Consider the following 18,315-nt stretch of genomic DNA (forward strand, 5'->3'; position numbering starts at 1 on the left):
TGAACTTGAAGAAAACATTTTTACTAGATGAGTAATCAAAACTAGAAATGAGCACAGTCAGACTCAATATTTATTCAAGAAGAAAAAAGAGAGGCTAGGTTGGCTGGCTAATCCTTCGTTGGCTTACTTGTGGGTCTGTGATCAGCGTTGTCAGGCAGCTGCACACCCATGCTTTGTAAAAGGTTGGAAGCAGGTCCTGCCAGGCCAGCTTGGGAACTATAGGACTCTAATATGTTGGAAACCAGGTTCAAGTCTACATCCACTGGCGTCATAACAGATCCTCCTGTGCCAGAATCTTCTTCCTCTGGATTGTCATTGGTAGTCTGGGATAGAGGTTCCTTGTTCATGGAAGGAAAAGAAAGTCAGACTAGGTTGGATGGTAGTTACAATAAAAAGCAACAACGTAAAGTTGAGTTACATATTAGAAAGGAAATTCCATTCTTGACAGAAAATGAAGTCTAATAATAAACTATGTAATTTAACAAACATTAAAATCTGGTTCCAAAGATTATAGCATACTTCTTCCTAGGAAAAGTTTCTACAAATTAAATGGATTCCTTCCCGATTTTGAAATAGCCCAAGGGAGATAACCAGAGGTAAGGAGATACATTTATAGCTTGCCTAAGAGTTTTAAAAGAAATAAACAGGAAAAAATGAATGGTTAAAAATAAATAAATAAAACAGAATCTGAAATTTTCTCTAAGTGAAAGAAGCTAGATTTCTTTCCTACCCACATGTAACACACAATAAGCAGTATAATTAAGCTTATGTTTAAGAAAATAATCTTTCATCCAACCAGAGTTAGGAAAAAATTAACCTTATTCAAATCAAAAGATCAAATTCAAATCACAAAAAATTACCACAAATGCAAAAGAAAAACTAAGATAAAATAGTTTTAGCTGTCCTTTGTACTAGACTCAAAAGGGAAAGAGTTTGAACATATACCATTTGCTTCTGGGTGGTGAAACTTTTGGCAATGCTGGTATGTGCTAGTTCCCGGTCCATCTGGGCCATGTATGACTTGAGATCATCCAGAGTCCCTTTTACAGATGCTTCTTCTCCAGCCTCCTGTGTTTCAAGATCCACGTCATCATCGCTGTCTAAACATTCAGAGTCTTCCTCATCCAGATCATCAGAGTCTGATTCATGGGACTTTGAACCTACACAGACCCCAACACAGAAACAGTCACTTGGTACATTTTTTTGGCATGACTATACTAAATTCTTTTGAGATCAAAAGAATTAGAATATTCTTTGGAAAAATAAAAGGTGAATATACATAGTCAAAGTACTTCAGAAAAATCCCCTCCAGAAAATGATACTGCTGGCAGACATTTGCAGAAAAGTACACAGGCTGAGCTGAAAGATTTTTTTTTTTTTAGGTGAATTCAATTGATTAAAAATTTTTACTTAAGAAATTTTAAAACTACATAATACATGAATACATTCTGATGTAAACATTCAAGTTATATAGAGTTATTGTCTCACATTTCATTCTCTTTCCAGAGTTAAACATCTTTTAACAATTCAGTGGGTACCCAGATCTTCATTTATGTAATTCTGTTTGTGTCTGTATGTGTATACAAAATATTTTTTACATAGATACATTGAACTATGGTTTGTTTTTCTATTTATTTATATATCTTGGAGGTCCTTTGCTGTCAAAACACATAAATGGACCTCATTCTTCACTAAGGCTCTATTATACTTCATGAAATCAATGTACTATGATTTTTTTGGTGGGGGGTAAAACTGTACTATAACCCAGTTTTTGCTACTACAATGTTGCAATCACCACCTTAGCACACACAGCTTTTTCATGAGGTAAATTCCTGGAAGTGAAATAGCAAAGTCAAAGGTTATGAACATTCTGGATACCAAACTGCCTTGAGAAAAGACAACTTACACCTCCACCTCCACAGCTGGACAGTGCTCCTTTCTCCCACACTTGAGGAAACTGATTATTACCAACCTTTAAAATTTTTCCTAATATGATGGGCCAAAAAAATAATTCTTACTTTTATTGTATACTTACTTGTTTACTAGAAAGAGTTAACTATTTTCAAATATTTATTGATTATATTTATTCTTCAAGACACTGCCTGTTTATATCCTTTGTTGATTTTTTCTTAATTGGGCTATTTGTTTTTTTTTATTTTAGTAGTATATAAGTGCTGTTGTGCTTAGTCGCTCAGTTGTGTCCGACTCTTTTCGACCCCATCGACTGTAGCCGGCCAGGCTCCTCTGTCCATGGGGATTCTCCAAGCAAGAATACTGGAGTGGGTGGCCATGCCCTCCTCCAGGACACCTTCCCAACCCAGGGATCGAACCCAGTCTCCTGCATTGCAGGCGGATTCTTCACTGTCTGAGCCACCAGGGAAGCCCAGTATATAAGTGCAGGATGTTTAAAAGAGAAAAAAAAAGAACAATGTAATATTCGAGCCCATGTAAAACCCTATCTAAACACACAGCATTCATTCACTCAACAAAGATTTAATGAGCAGCAACTACTATGCCGGGCACTAAGCAAGGCATCTTCTGCAAAATTAGTTGGTAGGGCAATAATTAATAGTTCAAAGCAACTCAAAATCACATGCACACACACAAAACAAAATACAAATGAGATCCAATGCTCCAAAGTTCTAGCAATCTCTATACAACTTACAGTTGCAAAATCAAAATCAACATCACTGTAACTCACCTAAAATTTTATCAAAATAATTAAGAAAAGAATCTGCATCAAAAGTGATTGGAGCCTCAGAAGGTTCTCTGTAAGATTAAAGGAAAAAGACAATTTATCCCAAACAAAACTCCTTGAAACTTTGTCTAAATTGGTGCCGTTCTTAGGCACACTACCAGAGATATACTTTCAAAGGAGGCAGAGCAAGGAAAATTGTAGTTTAAATTTTAAAAACCATTAGGCTTACTGATCTTGTAGGGCAATAGAAATGGGAAAGATACAAGAAATAAAAGTAAAAATTGCACTTTGATTATGCACATTTTTAACTTATGCTGATTTAGGGATCTGCCAACCTACCACCTCCCATAAGATATATCTAGCATTAGCAAAAGAAGCTATTTATCCAAATTCATTTAAATAAAGTCTATCTTTTTAAGAACCAAACCTTTAAACATAAAAAAGATCAAACCTTCCCTATCCCTGCTGTCTTAAAGAGAGAATACTGAACATAAATTTTAATCTTATGAGGCTAATGAGCATCAACACTAATAAAGATGTATTTGGCTGGGCAAGGAACAATTCCATCTACCTTTTTCCCCCTATTACTTGCCAAATGTAACACCTCTTGTTCTCTGTTATTATTTCTTCCTCTGATAAACACTTTCATCCTCCTCTTTTTTGTAGCATTTACTTTATTATATAAAGTTATTTAAAACAGTACATTTTCTTTATTATACATGAAAATTCACAAACAGATGTCTTTTCTATCAAATCCTTATTCTTTCTCCATTGTCAAAAATCTTAATTTTTCATTCCTGCTAGATTTTTCTTCCTTGGTAATTCTTTTTGTTACCCCGCTGAAATATTTCTCATGGAAGGAATTATGACCTTGGTATAGCAGAAAATGATCACTCAGCAAATGTGAATACTGGTCCCAGTTCTCAAATTCCTTCACCTTTTCCATGTTATCAAGCACCTTGATGTGTGACTGGAAAGCTTCTGCTTGCAGTTGCTGATGAGTTTCAAGCAGAGGTGCCAGGGTACCATCTGCTCAGTGTATACTGGTAACCAATAGACGAGTCTTCCACCTAATAGGAGGGTCTCTGCTGAGAACTTTAACAGGTCAAAAAACATATCACACAGATAACTCAAAGAAACAGGAACGTGGCTTTCTGGACATTTCCTATTCCCTTTGGTACTTCCTTCTGTGAACCTGTTCTTGTAGATTCTCTAATACCATATGGAGGATCAGTCATGATTGCATCAAAATAAGTACCCTTCTTCCAGGAAGGTTTAGAAACCAGGACATCAAGGTAATACTTCTCTAAACCATACTGATGAAGATTTGCCCTAAACCAAACTGATGAAGATGTTTTCATCCGGTCCTCTCCATTTCCGGTTTTTCCTACTAGCCTTTCCCAAGCCATGAACAGTATTGCAGTCTACGCCTGTCCCATATACGTACGCACCAAAATGAGCAGAAGCGATCAAAAGGCCACCTGGTCCAACAGATGGATCAAATACAGTATCCTTTTTTTTCACTTTTCCATGGTTGGCCATGATGAATGATAAACCAGCATCCATGCTTGTATTTCAAATAGTGTCTCTTTTTGACACTGTATGACTCAATAAGCTCTCTGTGTTCATCTGCAATCCATCTCCCAAAATAAATATTATGTGGATTCTCAGGGATGTGGTTTGGGTCCAAACCATAATCCTCCAAAATAGAGAATATATGTTGTGGCTTCTTTAAATTCACTTTCCCTTCAGACGACAGAAATTGAAGTGCATCTATTCATCTGACTTTTTCTTCTTGTGTCAAGGTTTTATTAAATGTGTGAATCTTTATTTTATATGTAGAATCTGAATGCAGAAATAGAACCATCTTCTCAACAGGGTAGCTTTTAAGAGAACTTTCAGCTCCTCCGGACACTTTCCATGACCCCATAGTTCAAGTACAGACTTGGCACACACAGAAAAATTAAGTTTCTGGCAATATCTTCAAAGGGAATGCTAAGAATCCAAAAAGGAGACTTTCCATAAGTTTCCTGACTACTGGTGAACTAATCTCCAAAAAATGAAAGCAAAGACTTTATCTCCGGAAGGCGGAACTCCAGGTGTTCCTGTGCCATGAGCAGAAGATAACCTGTTCAAGGTACCCGGCAGCGCTTATCCTCCTCTTTCGAGTGTGAAGCTTCCAATCTACTTGAGGGTACAAGATCAGATGTCTGATCCTGATGAGAGCTAGATGTTAAAAGTCCATAATATTCTGAGTAAAAGCCTAAAAAGTAAAGAATATGGTTGCCCTCCACAGCTCTGGGGCAGTGGCCTTTAGATCTGAGTGATCTCTGTGGCTTACTTCACGGATCATAATCAGGTTATCAGAAATTTGACTCCAGATAAGTAAGCTATCATAGTACTAGGTACCAAAAGAGGAAGACAAAGTATTGAAAATCATTTACTGAAAAAAAAAAAAAATTAAAGAAAAGAAAAAACATAGAACTGGCAATGATTGGATGATGCCAACATAGAACCTCTAACTATTTAGATAATTACACTTTAACAGAAATTACCGAGGCAGCTCTGCTCCTTTGTGGGTTGAGACTTTGGATATGAAAGCTTTCATGCTCTCTGAGACTTGAGTTAAGTCATAGTTCTCCTCCTGCCCCTTGGAAATGGGCTCTGGCTCTTTTTTGCCAGCAGCTTCCTGCAGCAGCTGGTCCAGCTGATCTGGTGAGAGATCTAACCACCGTTCATCTGAAAAAGAAGTGTGACACTGCCATACTATACTCACATGACACAGGTGTACTCTCAGTGAAGTACCCTCTGAGACTTGGTGGGATGTTTTACTTCTTTCTAACTCCGTGCTCTATCCTGGCCCATCACTTACCATCTTCTGGGGGAAGATAAGCTTCTTCTTTCTTAAGCTCTTCTATATCAAATGGTATTGTCTGCAATAACGTTAAGATTTCTTCACCTGGGCTCATAGCATGAGAGCTATAAAAAAATCAAAGACATGGGTATTTAATGAGAACTTAGAATAATAACCACAAAAACAGAGTATTTTAAAGTTGGAAAGGATTATCTAGTTTAATTTGTTTTGAAACATTTGTTCAAGATACTGAATCCTTCCTCTCAAAATTTCACCAGGAACTCAAAATATAAAAAGAGCTCAAAGAAAAACTGCTCTGAGGAGTTCTCTGGGGGTCCAGTGGTTAGGGCTTGGTTCTTTCACAGCCATGACCCCGGTTCAATTCCTGATTAGAGAATGAGGATCCCACAGCCTCACAGCACAGCCAAACCAACAAAAAGTCCAAAAAGTAAAGAAAAGAGAAACTGCTTTGCAAAAAAAGAAACCATCAACAAAATGAAAAGACAACCTAAAGAACGGGAGAAAATATTCACTAACCATATATATGATATGGGGTTAATAGTCAAAATATATAAAAGAACTCATTAATAGCTAAAAAACCCCAAGTTATCTGATTCAAAAATGGGCAGAGAAAATGAATAGACATTTTTCCAAAAAGATACACAAATGCCAAGAAAAGGTGCTCAATATCAACTAGTCATCAGGGAAATGCAAATAAAAATCACAGAGAGATATTGCCTCACACCTGTCAGAATATTTATCATTAAAAAGAAAAGAGAGATCAAGCATTGGCAAGAATGTGGAGAAAAGGGAACCCTTGGGCACTGTTGGTGGGAATGCAAATTGGTACCACCACTATGGAACACAGTAGGGAGGTTTCTCAAAAATTAAAAATAGAGCTACCATACGACTTAGCAATCCCACTTCTGGGTATTTATCCAAAGGAAATGAAAACAAAATCTCAAAGAGATGTCAGCATCCCCGTGTTCACTGCAGTGTTATTCACAGTTAGCCAAGACTGGAAACAACCTATGTGTCACAAACAGATAACTGGATAAAGATGTGGTGTAGATGGATGAATGGATAGACAGATAAATTCAGAGAGACAGAGATATACATGGGCTTCCCAGGTGGCACTAGTGGTAAAGAGCTTGTCTGCCAATGCAGGAGATGTAAGAGATGCAGGTTCAGTCCCTGGGTCAGGAAGATCCCCTAGAGGAAGGCACAGCAACCCACTCCAGTATTCTTGCCTGGAGAATCCCATGGACAGAGGAGCCTGGCAGGCTACAGTCCACGGGATCACACAGAGCTGGACACGACTGAAGCAATTTAGCACACACACATTGGAGAGATATATATATACTGGATATACACTGGAATGTATATATCTACACACACTGGAATGTAATGGAATATTATTTAGCCATGAGAGAGAAAGTAAACCTTGTCATTTGCAACAACATGGATGCACTTTGAAGGCATTATGCTGAATGGAATAAGCTAGATAGAGAAAGTTAAATACTGCATGATATCACTTATATGTGGAATCTAAAAAAAAAAAGAAAGTCAACCTCATGGAAATGGAGAATAAAAATGGTTGCCAGTGACTAAGGGGTGATGGAAATAAGCACAAAAATCCTGGAAAAAGGATTCAAACTTTCAGCTGTAAAGTAAATACAGTCATAGGATCTAATGTGAAACATGGTTACTATAGTTGATAACACTACTGTGTAAATGAAATCTTCTAAGAGAGTAAATATTAAATGTTCTCATATACACACAAAATATAAATATGTGAGGTGAAGAATCTGTTAATTAACTAGGTGGTGGGACTCTTTTTCATAATGTATAGGTATATCAAATCACCTAAGTGTCTTACAGTTTTGTCAATTATACCTCAGTCAAACTAAAAAGAACCCTGAAAGATTGCTTTGACTGAAATGGAGGCTGGAGGCTCAGAGACCTGCTCATCTTGCCTTCCCCTTTGCTCTGCAGCAGGCTCCATGGAACACCATCATGAAGCTGCTGATTTAGTGTAACTCTTTCAATTTATATATATCATATTATGAGGAAATGAAAACCCAGAAGAAAGTATGCACAAAAATAAATCTATCATGTATTAAATGCTAGGCTAGCACTTCAAATACATTTTCTTATTTACTATTACAATTACTATTACAAGGAGGTAATAATCCTGTATTACAAAGGAGAAACTCAGAGCCCAGTGAGTTTCTACAACTTAAGGTCATTGAGTTGGACAGAGCAAAGGCTTGAAATCAAGTCTTCTGATACTATTTTGTGCTCCTCTTACTATAAACTGATAGGGAAATACACACAGAGATGATTTATATGACAAGTGAGCTATTTTATGATGGTGATGTGATTTGTTATATAAGTTTATGGAACTCTGTCTTAACTATTTATAATGGAACAAACCAAGTTATATAATGGACTTGCATAAATTTAATAAACATTTGCATACCTTGCTGAATCATGCGGGTAACAGGGAATTATCCCTACTCTGTAATATGCAAATATTGCAGAGAAAAGAAATATACACAAATAATTATGATAAAAACATATAAAGACACACAGAAATACCAAATGGTTCAAAGAATCATAGGAAAAGGTAATTACATTCACTGGGTGGAGACAGAGAAATTAAAAAAAAAAGAGCTAATGGAAGAAGCTGAGGTAGCCCTTAAAGAATCAAGAGGATTTTGATAGAGAAGCTAGGTAAGGGGAAAAACGAGCATTTGTATAGAGGTGGGGAGTGAGGAACATGTTCAGAGAGAGCAAACGGGTTCAGTTTGGCTTAAGGGTGAAATCTGAGGCTGAACAGATGGACTGACGAGTACAACGAGGCTGAAAAGGCTAAGTTTAGACTCAGTGAAGTAAGGAGTGAGTGATCACTGATGGCTTCTTTGTTATTTTTAATTTTTGCTTTATGAGATTAAAATAATATAGATAAGTCAAAAAGGTAATATAGCCTTACCACCCAGAATTAAAATACTGCTAATATTTACCTCTAGTCTAAATATATGATTACATTGATAAATTTAACATAAAAACCAAACTAGTAATATATGTGCTGGTGGTGTTCAGTCGTGTCCAACTCTTTGTGACCCCACGGACTGCAGCTTGCCAGGCTCCTCTGTTCACAGAATTTTCCAGGCAAGAATATTGGAATGGGTTGCCACTTTCTCCTCCTCCAGGGGATCTTCCCAACCCAGAGATCTAATCTGTATCTCCTGCAATGGCAGGTGAATTCTTTAAGCACGTACTTTAAAAAATATATGATAGATAAAGTTAGTATTCCCTTTGATGATCAACACTATCAGTTCCAGTCTGTTTCTCTGCTGCCCAAAAGTGACAGCTCTCACGAGAACCTTCCTGGGCCACTGAAGTGAGTGAGTAAGAGAACACTGAGTGTTCTCTTCTGAGTGAGTAAGAGAACACTGTTTTCTTTACCAGACATGTTATTCCCTTGATACCATTCCCTCAGTATCACCTGTCTGCCTCAATCCCTGACATTCTTAGATCTCATTTGAAAGAAAACCTCCTCGGAAAGGTCTCCCTGGTCAACCTTCCTAGAAGAGCAGCCCTTACATCTCTCTCCCCAAACACTGCCTTTTCTTCAAAGTACTACTTACCATCTGTCATCATATAATGGTTTATTGTCTTTCTCCTACACTAGTATGCAGCTCCACGGGGCAGGGAGAATTCGGGTTCACTTGTTGTATTCCCAGTGCCCAGAATAGGGCCTGGCACATAGGAGATAATAAATACTTACTGACTGAATGAAGATATATGTATCTATAATATTTAGTATTTTGTGTATTTTTACAATTTATATCCATAGCACCTACATTTTACTTGTATTTTTCATTCAACATTGTATTTTTAAAATCTATTCATTTAGACCAGTGATTCTCAACCGGTGACAATTTGGCAACATTTGGTAATATTTTTGGTTGTCACAATTGGTGGGGAGTGGGGAGTCAGTCCTAGGGGAATTTACTGAGTAGAGGTCAGAGACGTTGCTTCATCTTACAATGCACAGGACAGTTCCCCACAGCAAAGAACCATCTGGTCCAAAGTGTCAATAGTGTCAAGGTTGAGAAATTATGACTTAGATTTATGGATATTTATATAATCTCTGGTTAACTAATGGATAATAAGCCAACATATACATACACTAAAATTCATTTATCTATTATTGGTGGACACTTCCATTGTTTGTAATTATTCACTATTACAATCTTTAATACTTTTTAAGAGAGGGAAGTAACATGATTACAGATATATTTCAAGCAGATTCTCCTGGCTCTGATGGTTGAATTGGAAGAGAAGAGTCACTAGAGGCTGAGAAATAAGTTTAGGTGTAGCTATAGTTCAATCCCACGCATGGGGGAGCCTGGTGGGCTGCACTCCATGGGGTCGCAAAGAGTTGGACACGACTGGGAGACTTCACTTTCACTTTTTGCTTTCATGCATTGGAGAAAGAAATGGCAACCCACTCCAGTGTTCTTGCCTGGAGAATCCCAGGGACGGGGGAGCCTTGTGGGCTGTCATCTATGGGGTCGCACAGAGTCGGACACGACTGAAGTGACTTAGCAGCAGCGGCAGCAGCATAGCTCAGTATGGTTCACTTATGGTAGAAAGTGAAGAACTAAAGAGTCTCTTGATGAAAGTGAAAGAGGAGAATGAAAAAGTTGGCTTAAAGCTCAACAGTCAGAAAACTAAGATCATGGCAACTGGTCGCATCACTTTATGTCAAATAGATGGGGAAACAGTGGAAACGGTGAGAGATTTCATTTTTTTGGGCTCCAAAATCACTGCAGATGGTGACTGTAGCCATGAAATTAAAACACACTTACTCCTTGGAAGGAAAGTTATGACCAACCTAGACAGCATATTAAAAAGCAGAAACAAAAAAATAAAATAAAATAAAAATAAAAAGCAGACATTACTTTGCTGACAAAGGTCTGTCTAGTCAAGGGTATGGTTTTTCCAGTAGTCATGTATAGATGTGAGAGTTGGACTATAAAGAAAGCTGAGTGCTGAAGAATTGATGCTTTTGAACTGTGGTGCTGGAGAAGACTCTTGAGAGTCCCTTGGACTGCAAGGAGATCCAACTAGCCCATCCTAAAGGAGATCAGTCCTGGGTGTTCACTGGAAGCACTGATGTTGAAGCTGAAACTCTAATACTTTGGCCACCTGATGTGAAGAGCTGACTCATTTGAAAAGACCCTGATGCTGGGAAAGATTGAGGGCAGGAGGAGAAGGGGACAACAGAGGATGAGATGGTTGGATGGCATCACTGACTCAATGGACATGAGTTTGGGTGCGTTCCGGGAGTTGGTGTTGGACAGGGAGGCTTGGCGTGCTGCAGCTCGTGGGGTCACAAAGAGTCGGACACGATTGAGTAGTCGACTGAACTGAACCGATAGTTCAATAACTAAATAATTAGAGTATCTAGCCAGGCAGTAAGGTAAAAGAATGTAAGACACAAGATAATAGTGAACAGTATCTAAGGACTGGATCCAAGGAGAGCCAGGAGATCTGGGTGATAAGAAGGATGGTGGTACAATTAAAAAGACAGCAGGAAACAGCCGAAGATATTAATTCAGCTAATAAAAACAAAGCAAACAAACAGAAGCTTTAGGAGCCAAGAGCAGGTCTCGAGCGAGATGTGAGCTTGGTTTTGAACTGCAGAGAAGTCATTCTGGTTGGTGAACGAGAGTTTCTCCTACAACACTCATGAAAATGTTGGATATTGAAGCTATTTGTAATAAGTAAATTAGGGTCCATTTGCTAAAACGCTGTGCAGCTATTTAAAAATACACTTTATCAAAACATTTTAAGGTCATGGGAAAATGTAAGATTACAACGAGTAAAAATTATGAACAAGATACATAATTTCTTGATAATGTAAAATTTTTTAAACAAGTCAATTGGTTATGGGGAATAATAATCCTGGAAGGCAGTAAATCAGAAGAATAATAATAGTGGCTAATTCATGATATACATTGGAATAACAGTAGCTTAGTCATGATATAAATTTTTCCCTCTTACATTTTTCTCTATTTGCCATCTGAAGGAGTGTTACTTGTATAATAATAAAAGACATTGTTATTTAAAAAGAACTACCAAACCCTCAATCTATCTTATTTCATGGGAGAATAAGATAGCCCTAAATCTCCTACATGAGTCTCTCTAATTTCTTAACTTCTCTTCAACCTAAGATTATAACGTAATGCTGTTCAACAGGGGAGTGGTCTTCTAGAGGTGACAAGATTCATCTGGGGGAGATTCCCCTAACTATGAGAGCCACCTCCTTTACTTTCTTTCCCGAGTTTCCTTAAAACATACCCTAAGAAGGCATCCTCTTTTCCACAAATTACTGCCGTAAAATTGATGAGAATGGGACAAAGGCACCCCTGCTGCTGCTGCTGCTGCTAAGTCGCTTCAGTCGTGTCCGACTCTGTGCGACCCCATAGATGGCAGCCCACCAGGCTCCCCTGTCCCTAGACGCTTACAAAAGAGTGGAAAAAAAAGTGTTAGCCATTCAGTTGTATCCGACCCTGCGATCACATGGACTGCAGCCCATCAGGGCTCCTCTGTCCAGAATTCTCCAGGCAAGAATACACAAGAATAAAGACTGCTGTAAAGTCATTACTATCTCACAGATACTGAGGTTAGAGTTCTCTCGCCATCAATTTTGCTTCATACAATCTTTAAGTAACATTTTATTACACACATATGTGATGTTTGAGATGTTGGCAAAACAAGTGGGGTTCAAAACCAGTTCAGTTTGAGAAAAAAAGCCCAACAGCAAAACAAAACACACATCTACACACAACTGGGGACCTTCTGAGCCACAACATTTACAAAGTTATTTCTTTCACGTTATTTAATAGCTTTCTGCTACGTCACTTCAGTCGTGTCCGACTCTGTGCAACCCCATAGACAGCAGCCCACCAGGCTCCCCCATCCCTGGAATTCTCCAGGCAAGAACACTGGAGTGGGTTGCCATTTCCTTCTCCAATGCATGAAAGTGAAAAGTGAAAGTGAAGTCGCTCAGTCTTGTCCAATTCTTAGCTTTAAGTATCTCAAATTCAGTTTTGCAGACATAAACTGAATTTTTTACAGTGCTCAAAATCTGACCTTTGATTCCTCAGCCCAATAAACCCTTCTGCAGAAGCTCCATTATCCCTGGGCCATATTGACTAGACGTGCCCTCAACGGACAAGTCAGACAAAAGGGACTTTCTTCTTTCAAGCATCCTATTCCCTCTGATTTTTGCTTGCTTTTTTCTCCAGTGTCTTCAAATAACTGTTTTTTTGTTTTTGTTTTTTTTTAATATTCTGTCCAGTGTTATCACTGCAATTAGCAGGGGGTTAGTCTGATATGTTACTCCAGTATTACCAGAACTGAAACTCAACTTTATCGAATTTTAAAGGGCAGCCATTTTCTTCCATGTGGCTTCCCTCATAACTCAGTCTGTAAAAGAATCTGCCTGCAATGCAGAAGACGTGGGTTCGAGTCCTTGGTCGGCAAGATCCCCTGGAGAAGGAAATGGCAACCCACTCCAGTATTCCTGCCTGGGAATCCCATAAACATAGGAGCCTGGCAGGCTACAGTCCATGGGTCGCAAGAGTTGGACACGACTTAGCGACTAAACTACCACCATTTTCTTTCAACCCTGTGCTCATTTCTTTCTTCCCCCAGAAAACATATGGCAGGTTAGAATGAGCTATGATTTGGAAGCTGAATGCCTGCTTCATCCGGTGTTTCAGATCCACCTAAAAAAGCTGAACACAGCCCAGCATTCCCACAGAAATTAAGCATGTGGCTCATTAACAGAATCCGTGAGCTCAAATCCCTAGGCCTGTCATTTTGACCTGTGTAACCTTTGGCAGATTACATAACCTCTCTTAGATTCAGTTTCTCAGCTGTGGATAGGGAAAATAACAATTATATCTATTTCAAAGGGCTTTAAGAGGGGTTTAAATGAGTTAGTGGCCTAAGCTTTGTAAGTACTCAACATACATTAGCCATTACATGATGATGACGAAGGTGGTGGTGGTGGTGGTGGTAATGGCTACAAGTGCCAGAAAACTCCCATAACAACACCTCCTGTCTTGACACCAGCTTCTTCAGTAGTCATGAGTCCTGCCATTAACAGTTTAAATATAGAAACTCCAATATGTGCAGCCATCTCAGGAGTAAGTAACTCCTTAACTTGTGGAAAGTTATCACTCTGCTGCCCTGTTTGGGTAGAGATAAACTCACCTTTCTGGCCGATTTACAGAGAGCTGGAAGTAGTTCTTGGCCATTTCTAGCCTTTCCTGGTACTGAACAGAACCTTCCATCAGTCCCTAAAAAAATAATAATGCCCATCAGAACCTGGTATAGATGGTATCATTAAAATAATCTGCTCACCAGCAACTTCCAGGGAGGCAGTATACAATACTGTAATATATTGTACAAAAAGCATGAGGCCTGACTCCTCGTCCTTGTTTTCTCATGGATGTAGTTTCTCCAAAAAAGGGACTAGGCTAAACGTGATAGGACCTCATCCTTTTCACCATTTAAGGGCCTCTTTCCAATTTGGGAGGTTTTCTATCATTTTCTATTATTTATTAATAACTTGTTATAAAGAAACAATTGATTAACCAGCAATTAATTTATAAAACAAAGTACAAATAGAGCTCAAAAAATAGCATAACCCTAACCTTAACTATCATTTCTAGCTTTCACAGGCATGTTTATGATGGCATTTATGCTTAATACTTCTTTAACAATATATAAGCAGTTTTCCCTACCACTACACAATCTTTAAAATTATCATATTCTTAAGGACTTTTCTACTTCTTGGATGTTTCCTTAAAGTGTAGATTATTTAACATAAAGCTTCCCTGTTTGCAAGGCAGGAACAGAGGCACAGACGTAGAGGATGACTTATGAACGTGGAGGGGAAGGCGAGGACAGGAGAAATTGAGACAGCAGTGCTGACACGTATACACTGCTATGTGTGAAACAGACAGCTACTGGGAAGCTGCTGTTCAGCACCGGCAGCTCAGCTCTGTGCTCTGCGATAACCTACAGGGGGTGGGGTTGTGCGGAGGAGGGAGGTTTAGGAGGAGGGACATACATATACTTATAGCTGATTCATGCATTGCACAGCAGAAACACAACATTGTAACGCAATTATCTTCCAATTAAAAATAATAATAAAATAAAGTGAAGGTTCCAAGTTTGAACTTCTGTACAATTCTTTGAATACAGTATCAAATTACTTTCCAGTTAAGGTTGCAACTATTACAACGTTATCAGCAATGTATAGGTGTACTATTTTCACTATATTCTCAACAGCACTGAATATCTTTCGTATGCTTTTCACTATTGTGTTAAAATACATATCTTTACTATGTGTGAGAGTGATTATTTTAAGAGAAATTTACTAGTTCCCTTTTCGTAATTTTTTTTTTTGGAGCAGAGTTGCTTTATACTGTTGTGTACGTCATTGTACAGCAAAGTGAATCAGCCATACATCTCCATACATCCCCTTTCTCTGGGATTTCCTTTCCATTTAGGTCATATAATTTTTTAATCTATGTTTTTGCTAATTTTTCTATTTGGCGTCCTCATGTTTGCTTCATAGATTTGCACAAGTTATTCATCTGATATAAATAATAACTTTTATCACTTTGTATAGATGTTATTCGGAGAAGGCAATGGCACCCCACTCTGGTACTCTTGCCTGGAAAATCCCATAGACAGAGGAGCCTGGTCGGCTGCAGTCCATGACGTCGCTAAGAGTCCAACACGACTGAGCAACTTCACTTTCACTTTTATACATTGGAGAAGGAAATGGCAACCCACTCCAGTGTTCTTGCCTGGAGAATCCCAGACACAGGGGAGCCTTGGTGGGCTGCCGTCTATGGGGTCGCAGAGTCGGAAATGACTGAAGCGACTTAGCAGAAGCAGCAGCAGCATAGATGTTATTAATTTTTCTAAAATATTAGAAACAGTTTATAGACACTCCCTTATTACCACCAAACTAGAATGGTCCCTTTTAACTCTAGTTCTTACATTTATGTCACACATTAAATATGGACCTAACACTAGATCACTGGCTTGATTTTGCCTAGACTATACAGTTTAAAGAGTGCATAGTAAGTCCTACCTTAAAGTAATCATTCTTTTTCAGACTTTCAAGGAAGCCAGCCCAGAGTGGTGACGTAGTCACAAGGGATTTGGAGTCAGAAAAATGTGGGCTACATTTGGAGCATAAGATCTCAAATCCATGAGCCTACATGGAAAAGACAGAATTTTTATTATTAGGTTACTTTCTTTCCATTTAACCACACTCAAGAACTAGGTGACTGGACATATGGGTATGTGAACATTTATACTAGTCTTTAAATTTTATGAAAAAAATATGACTTTAATTCCAAGTTTCTTAATCTCTACAGATTACTAAAAATTATAAAGGGGAAGCAAATAACAGAAAACAAAAAATTCTTACTTTCCTGAAAGAGATTTCTCTTCTCACTGATTAAAAAACTAGAAATTTAAACTTGCTTCTTGCTTGCTTAAAAAAGGTTGCAAAAGGTTTCTTGTCTAACACAATTATAAATGAATTAAGCATGGTCTTAGGAACAGTAAAGGGAGGGAATCACTTCATTTTAAGAGTCCTTTGATTAAAAAATATAATAAATGCACAAGGCAAAATAATTCTAATAGGGAGCTTCCCTGATTACTCTGGAGAAAACTGCCACCAATTCCTTGCATATCCTTTCAGAAGTAATCTTTGCCCTCAAGCAGATATGTGTGCGTGTGCATACATACATCCTCCTACTTCGTCCCCTTCATCACTAAATGGCAACATACATACTGCTCTGAACCTTGCTTTTCTCTTAGTGATATGCCCTGGAGATGGATTTCATACAAACATATGAATTTATCCATCCCACTTCATGGACAGACCACAATTTATCCAACTATCTTTCTACTAGTAGACATTTAAGTATTTTCCAGTCTTTTGCTACTATAAACAATGCTTTCACGAGTATCTTCATATGTCTTTGTGAACAAGTGAAATATATGGAGGATAAATTTCAGGAAGTGAAAATGCTGAGCAGCAGGGTTTGTTCATTTTAAATATTATGGAAAGTGATAAACTGTTCTAAGAGACTGAATCAACTCATATTCCTATCAATAATGTTTGAGGGTACCTCTTTACGTATTTTTACAAACCTCGTATTTGTTATCAAACTTCTGGATACTTGTCAATCAAATGGTGAAAAACATTACTTTGTAGTTTTAAATTGCAATTCTTTTATTACGAGCAAGTGTCAACATTTTTCATAAAAATCATTTATATTTCCTTTTCTCTGGACTATTTGTTAATGGTTTCTGATCATTTTTTATTGATCGCTACTATTTTTTTCACCTTGAATTGTAGCAATGTATATACTAGATAAAGCAACTTTTGTCATTTACTAGTTTTATTTTAACTCTTTGTAATTTAAACTGCAAAAATATTTTACACTTTCTCCAGGTTAACTGTATTTTGACTATATTTATGGGTTTTTTCCCATATAGAAATGTTTAATTTTTATATAATCAAATTTATCAATCTTTTATTGTTTCCAGTTTCAAGTCATGCTTAGGAAGGACTTTCTACTCATATTTTCATAAATTTTCCTACGCTTTCTTCCAAATTTTATGGTTTTGTTTTTTTCACTTAAATATTTGGTCCGACTGGAATTTATTTTGGCATAGATGTGATAACTTTTTCAGCTGGACACACAGTTCTATCATCCCTTAAAGAATAATCCATTCTGCCTTATTTCAAATACCACATCTTACTACATTCTCACACTAACAGAGTGTATTTCTAGATTTCTAAGTTGTGTCATTACTCTGTGAAGAGCCCTTTGACATTAAGGAAGAAAATTAAATTTTCTGGTTCAACATTACCAACTTCATGCCCAATTCATGGGCTCGGTACTGGGGATGACATGGAGGAGGCAGCTTGTATCCACTCCGCCGGTCCGGCACAAACCTTTGTTGCACCAACTGTGCATACAGACATTTAGTGAAAGTGACCTGGACATTGGGACACAACATATGTGAGTCTCTTCCTGAAATTAAAATGCCTGACTATCATTTCACAGTTAACGACAATAACTTCATTTATGAGCTTCATATTCAGATAAATGCAAAGAAGACTCAACCTATTTACTGTCTACACTTTTTAGTAACAGCTTTACAGAGATGTAATTCACACACCATAAAATTTACCTTCACTGTCTATATTTAGTTGTCACTAAGGTACATTACATGGCAATTTTGGCAGGTAGATGATAAAGAATAATTCTTAATTCTCCAGAGGAAATGAAATGTTTTATTGCTAAGAAAGATATAATTGCTCAAATAGGGAAAATGTGGTCAGAAATAGCTAGGAAACATTGAGATATAAAATAGGAAGTCAGGTCTCTTATAGTCTTCCTCTTCTGGATAGGAGAAAAGAAAAAAATCAAGGATATGAAACCAGTCAATCCTAAATGAAATCAACCCTGAATATTCATTGGAAGGACTGGTGCTTAAGCTGAAGCTCCAATACGTTGGCCACCTGATGTGAAGAGCCGACTCACTGGAAAAGACCTGGATGATGGGAAAGACTGCGGACAGAAGGAGAAGGGGGCAACAAAGGATGAGATGGTTGGATGGCATCACAAACTCAATG

General features: G+C 37.8%; 1 protein-coding gene and 1 pseudogene across 2 annotated transcripts in view; both read right to left on the bottom strand.

The window, feature by feature from the left end:
* Positions 1-52: 52 nt before the first annotated feature.
* ECD (ecdysoneless cell cycle regulator) overlaps positions 53-18,315 on the bottom strand; it is a 28,751-nt gene continuing 10,488 nt past the window's right edge. For both annotated transcript variants that reach the window (XM_019953775.2, XM_019953774.2), the window contains exons 7-14: positions 17,547-17,675; positions 15,748-15,873; positions 13,851-13,936; positions 5,571-5,677; positions 5,254-5,437; positions 2,702-2,769; positions 946-1,160; positions 53-338 (exon numbers count right to left, since the gene is read on the bottom strand). In XM_019953775.2, coding sequence (XP_019809334.2) covers positions 108-338; positions 946-1,160; positions 2,702-2,769; positions 5,254-5,437; positions 5,571-5,677; positions 13,851-13,936; positions 15,748-15,873; positions 17,547-17,675 — 1,146 coding nt within the window. In that variant the 3' untranslated portion in view covers positions 53-107. The remainder of the gene's footprint in view (positions 339-945; positions 1,161-2,701; positions 2,770-5,253; positions 5,438-5,570; positions 5,678-13,850; positions 13,937-15,747; positions 15,874-17,546; positions 17,676-18,315) is intronic.
* On the bottom strand, positions 2,776-5,242 carry LOC109553595 (tRNA (guanine(10)-N(2))-methyltransferase homolog pseudogene; annotated as a pseudogene).

The sequence above is a fragment of the Bos indicus genome, chromosome 28, assembly GCF_029378745.1.
Source record: "Bos indicus isolate NIAB-ARS_2022 breed Sahiwal x Tharparkar chromosome 28, NIAB-ARS_B.indTharparkar_mat_pri_1.0, whole genome shotgun sequence".
NCBI classification, from domain to species: Eukaryota; Metazoa; Chordata; class Mammalia; order Artiodactyla; family Bovidae; genus Bos; species Bos indicus.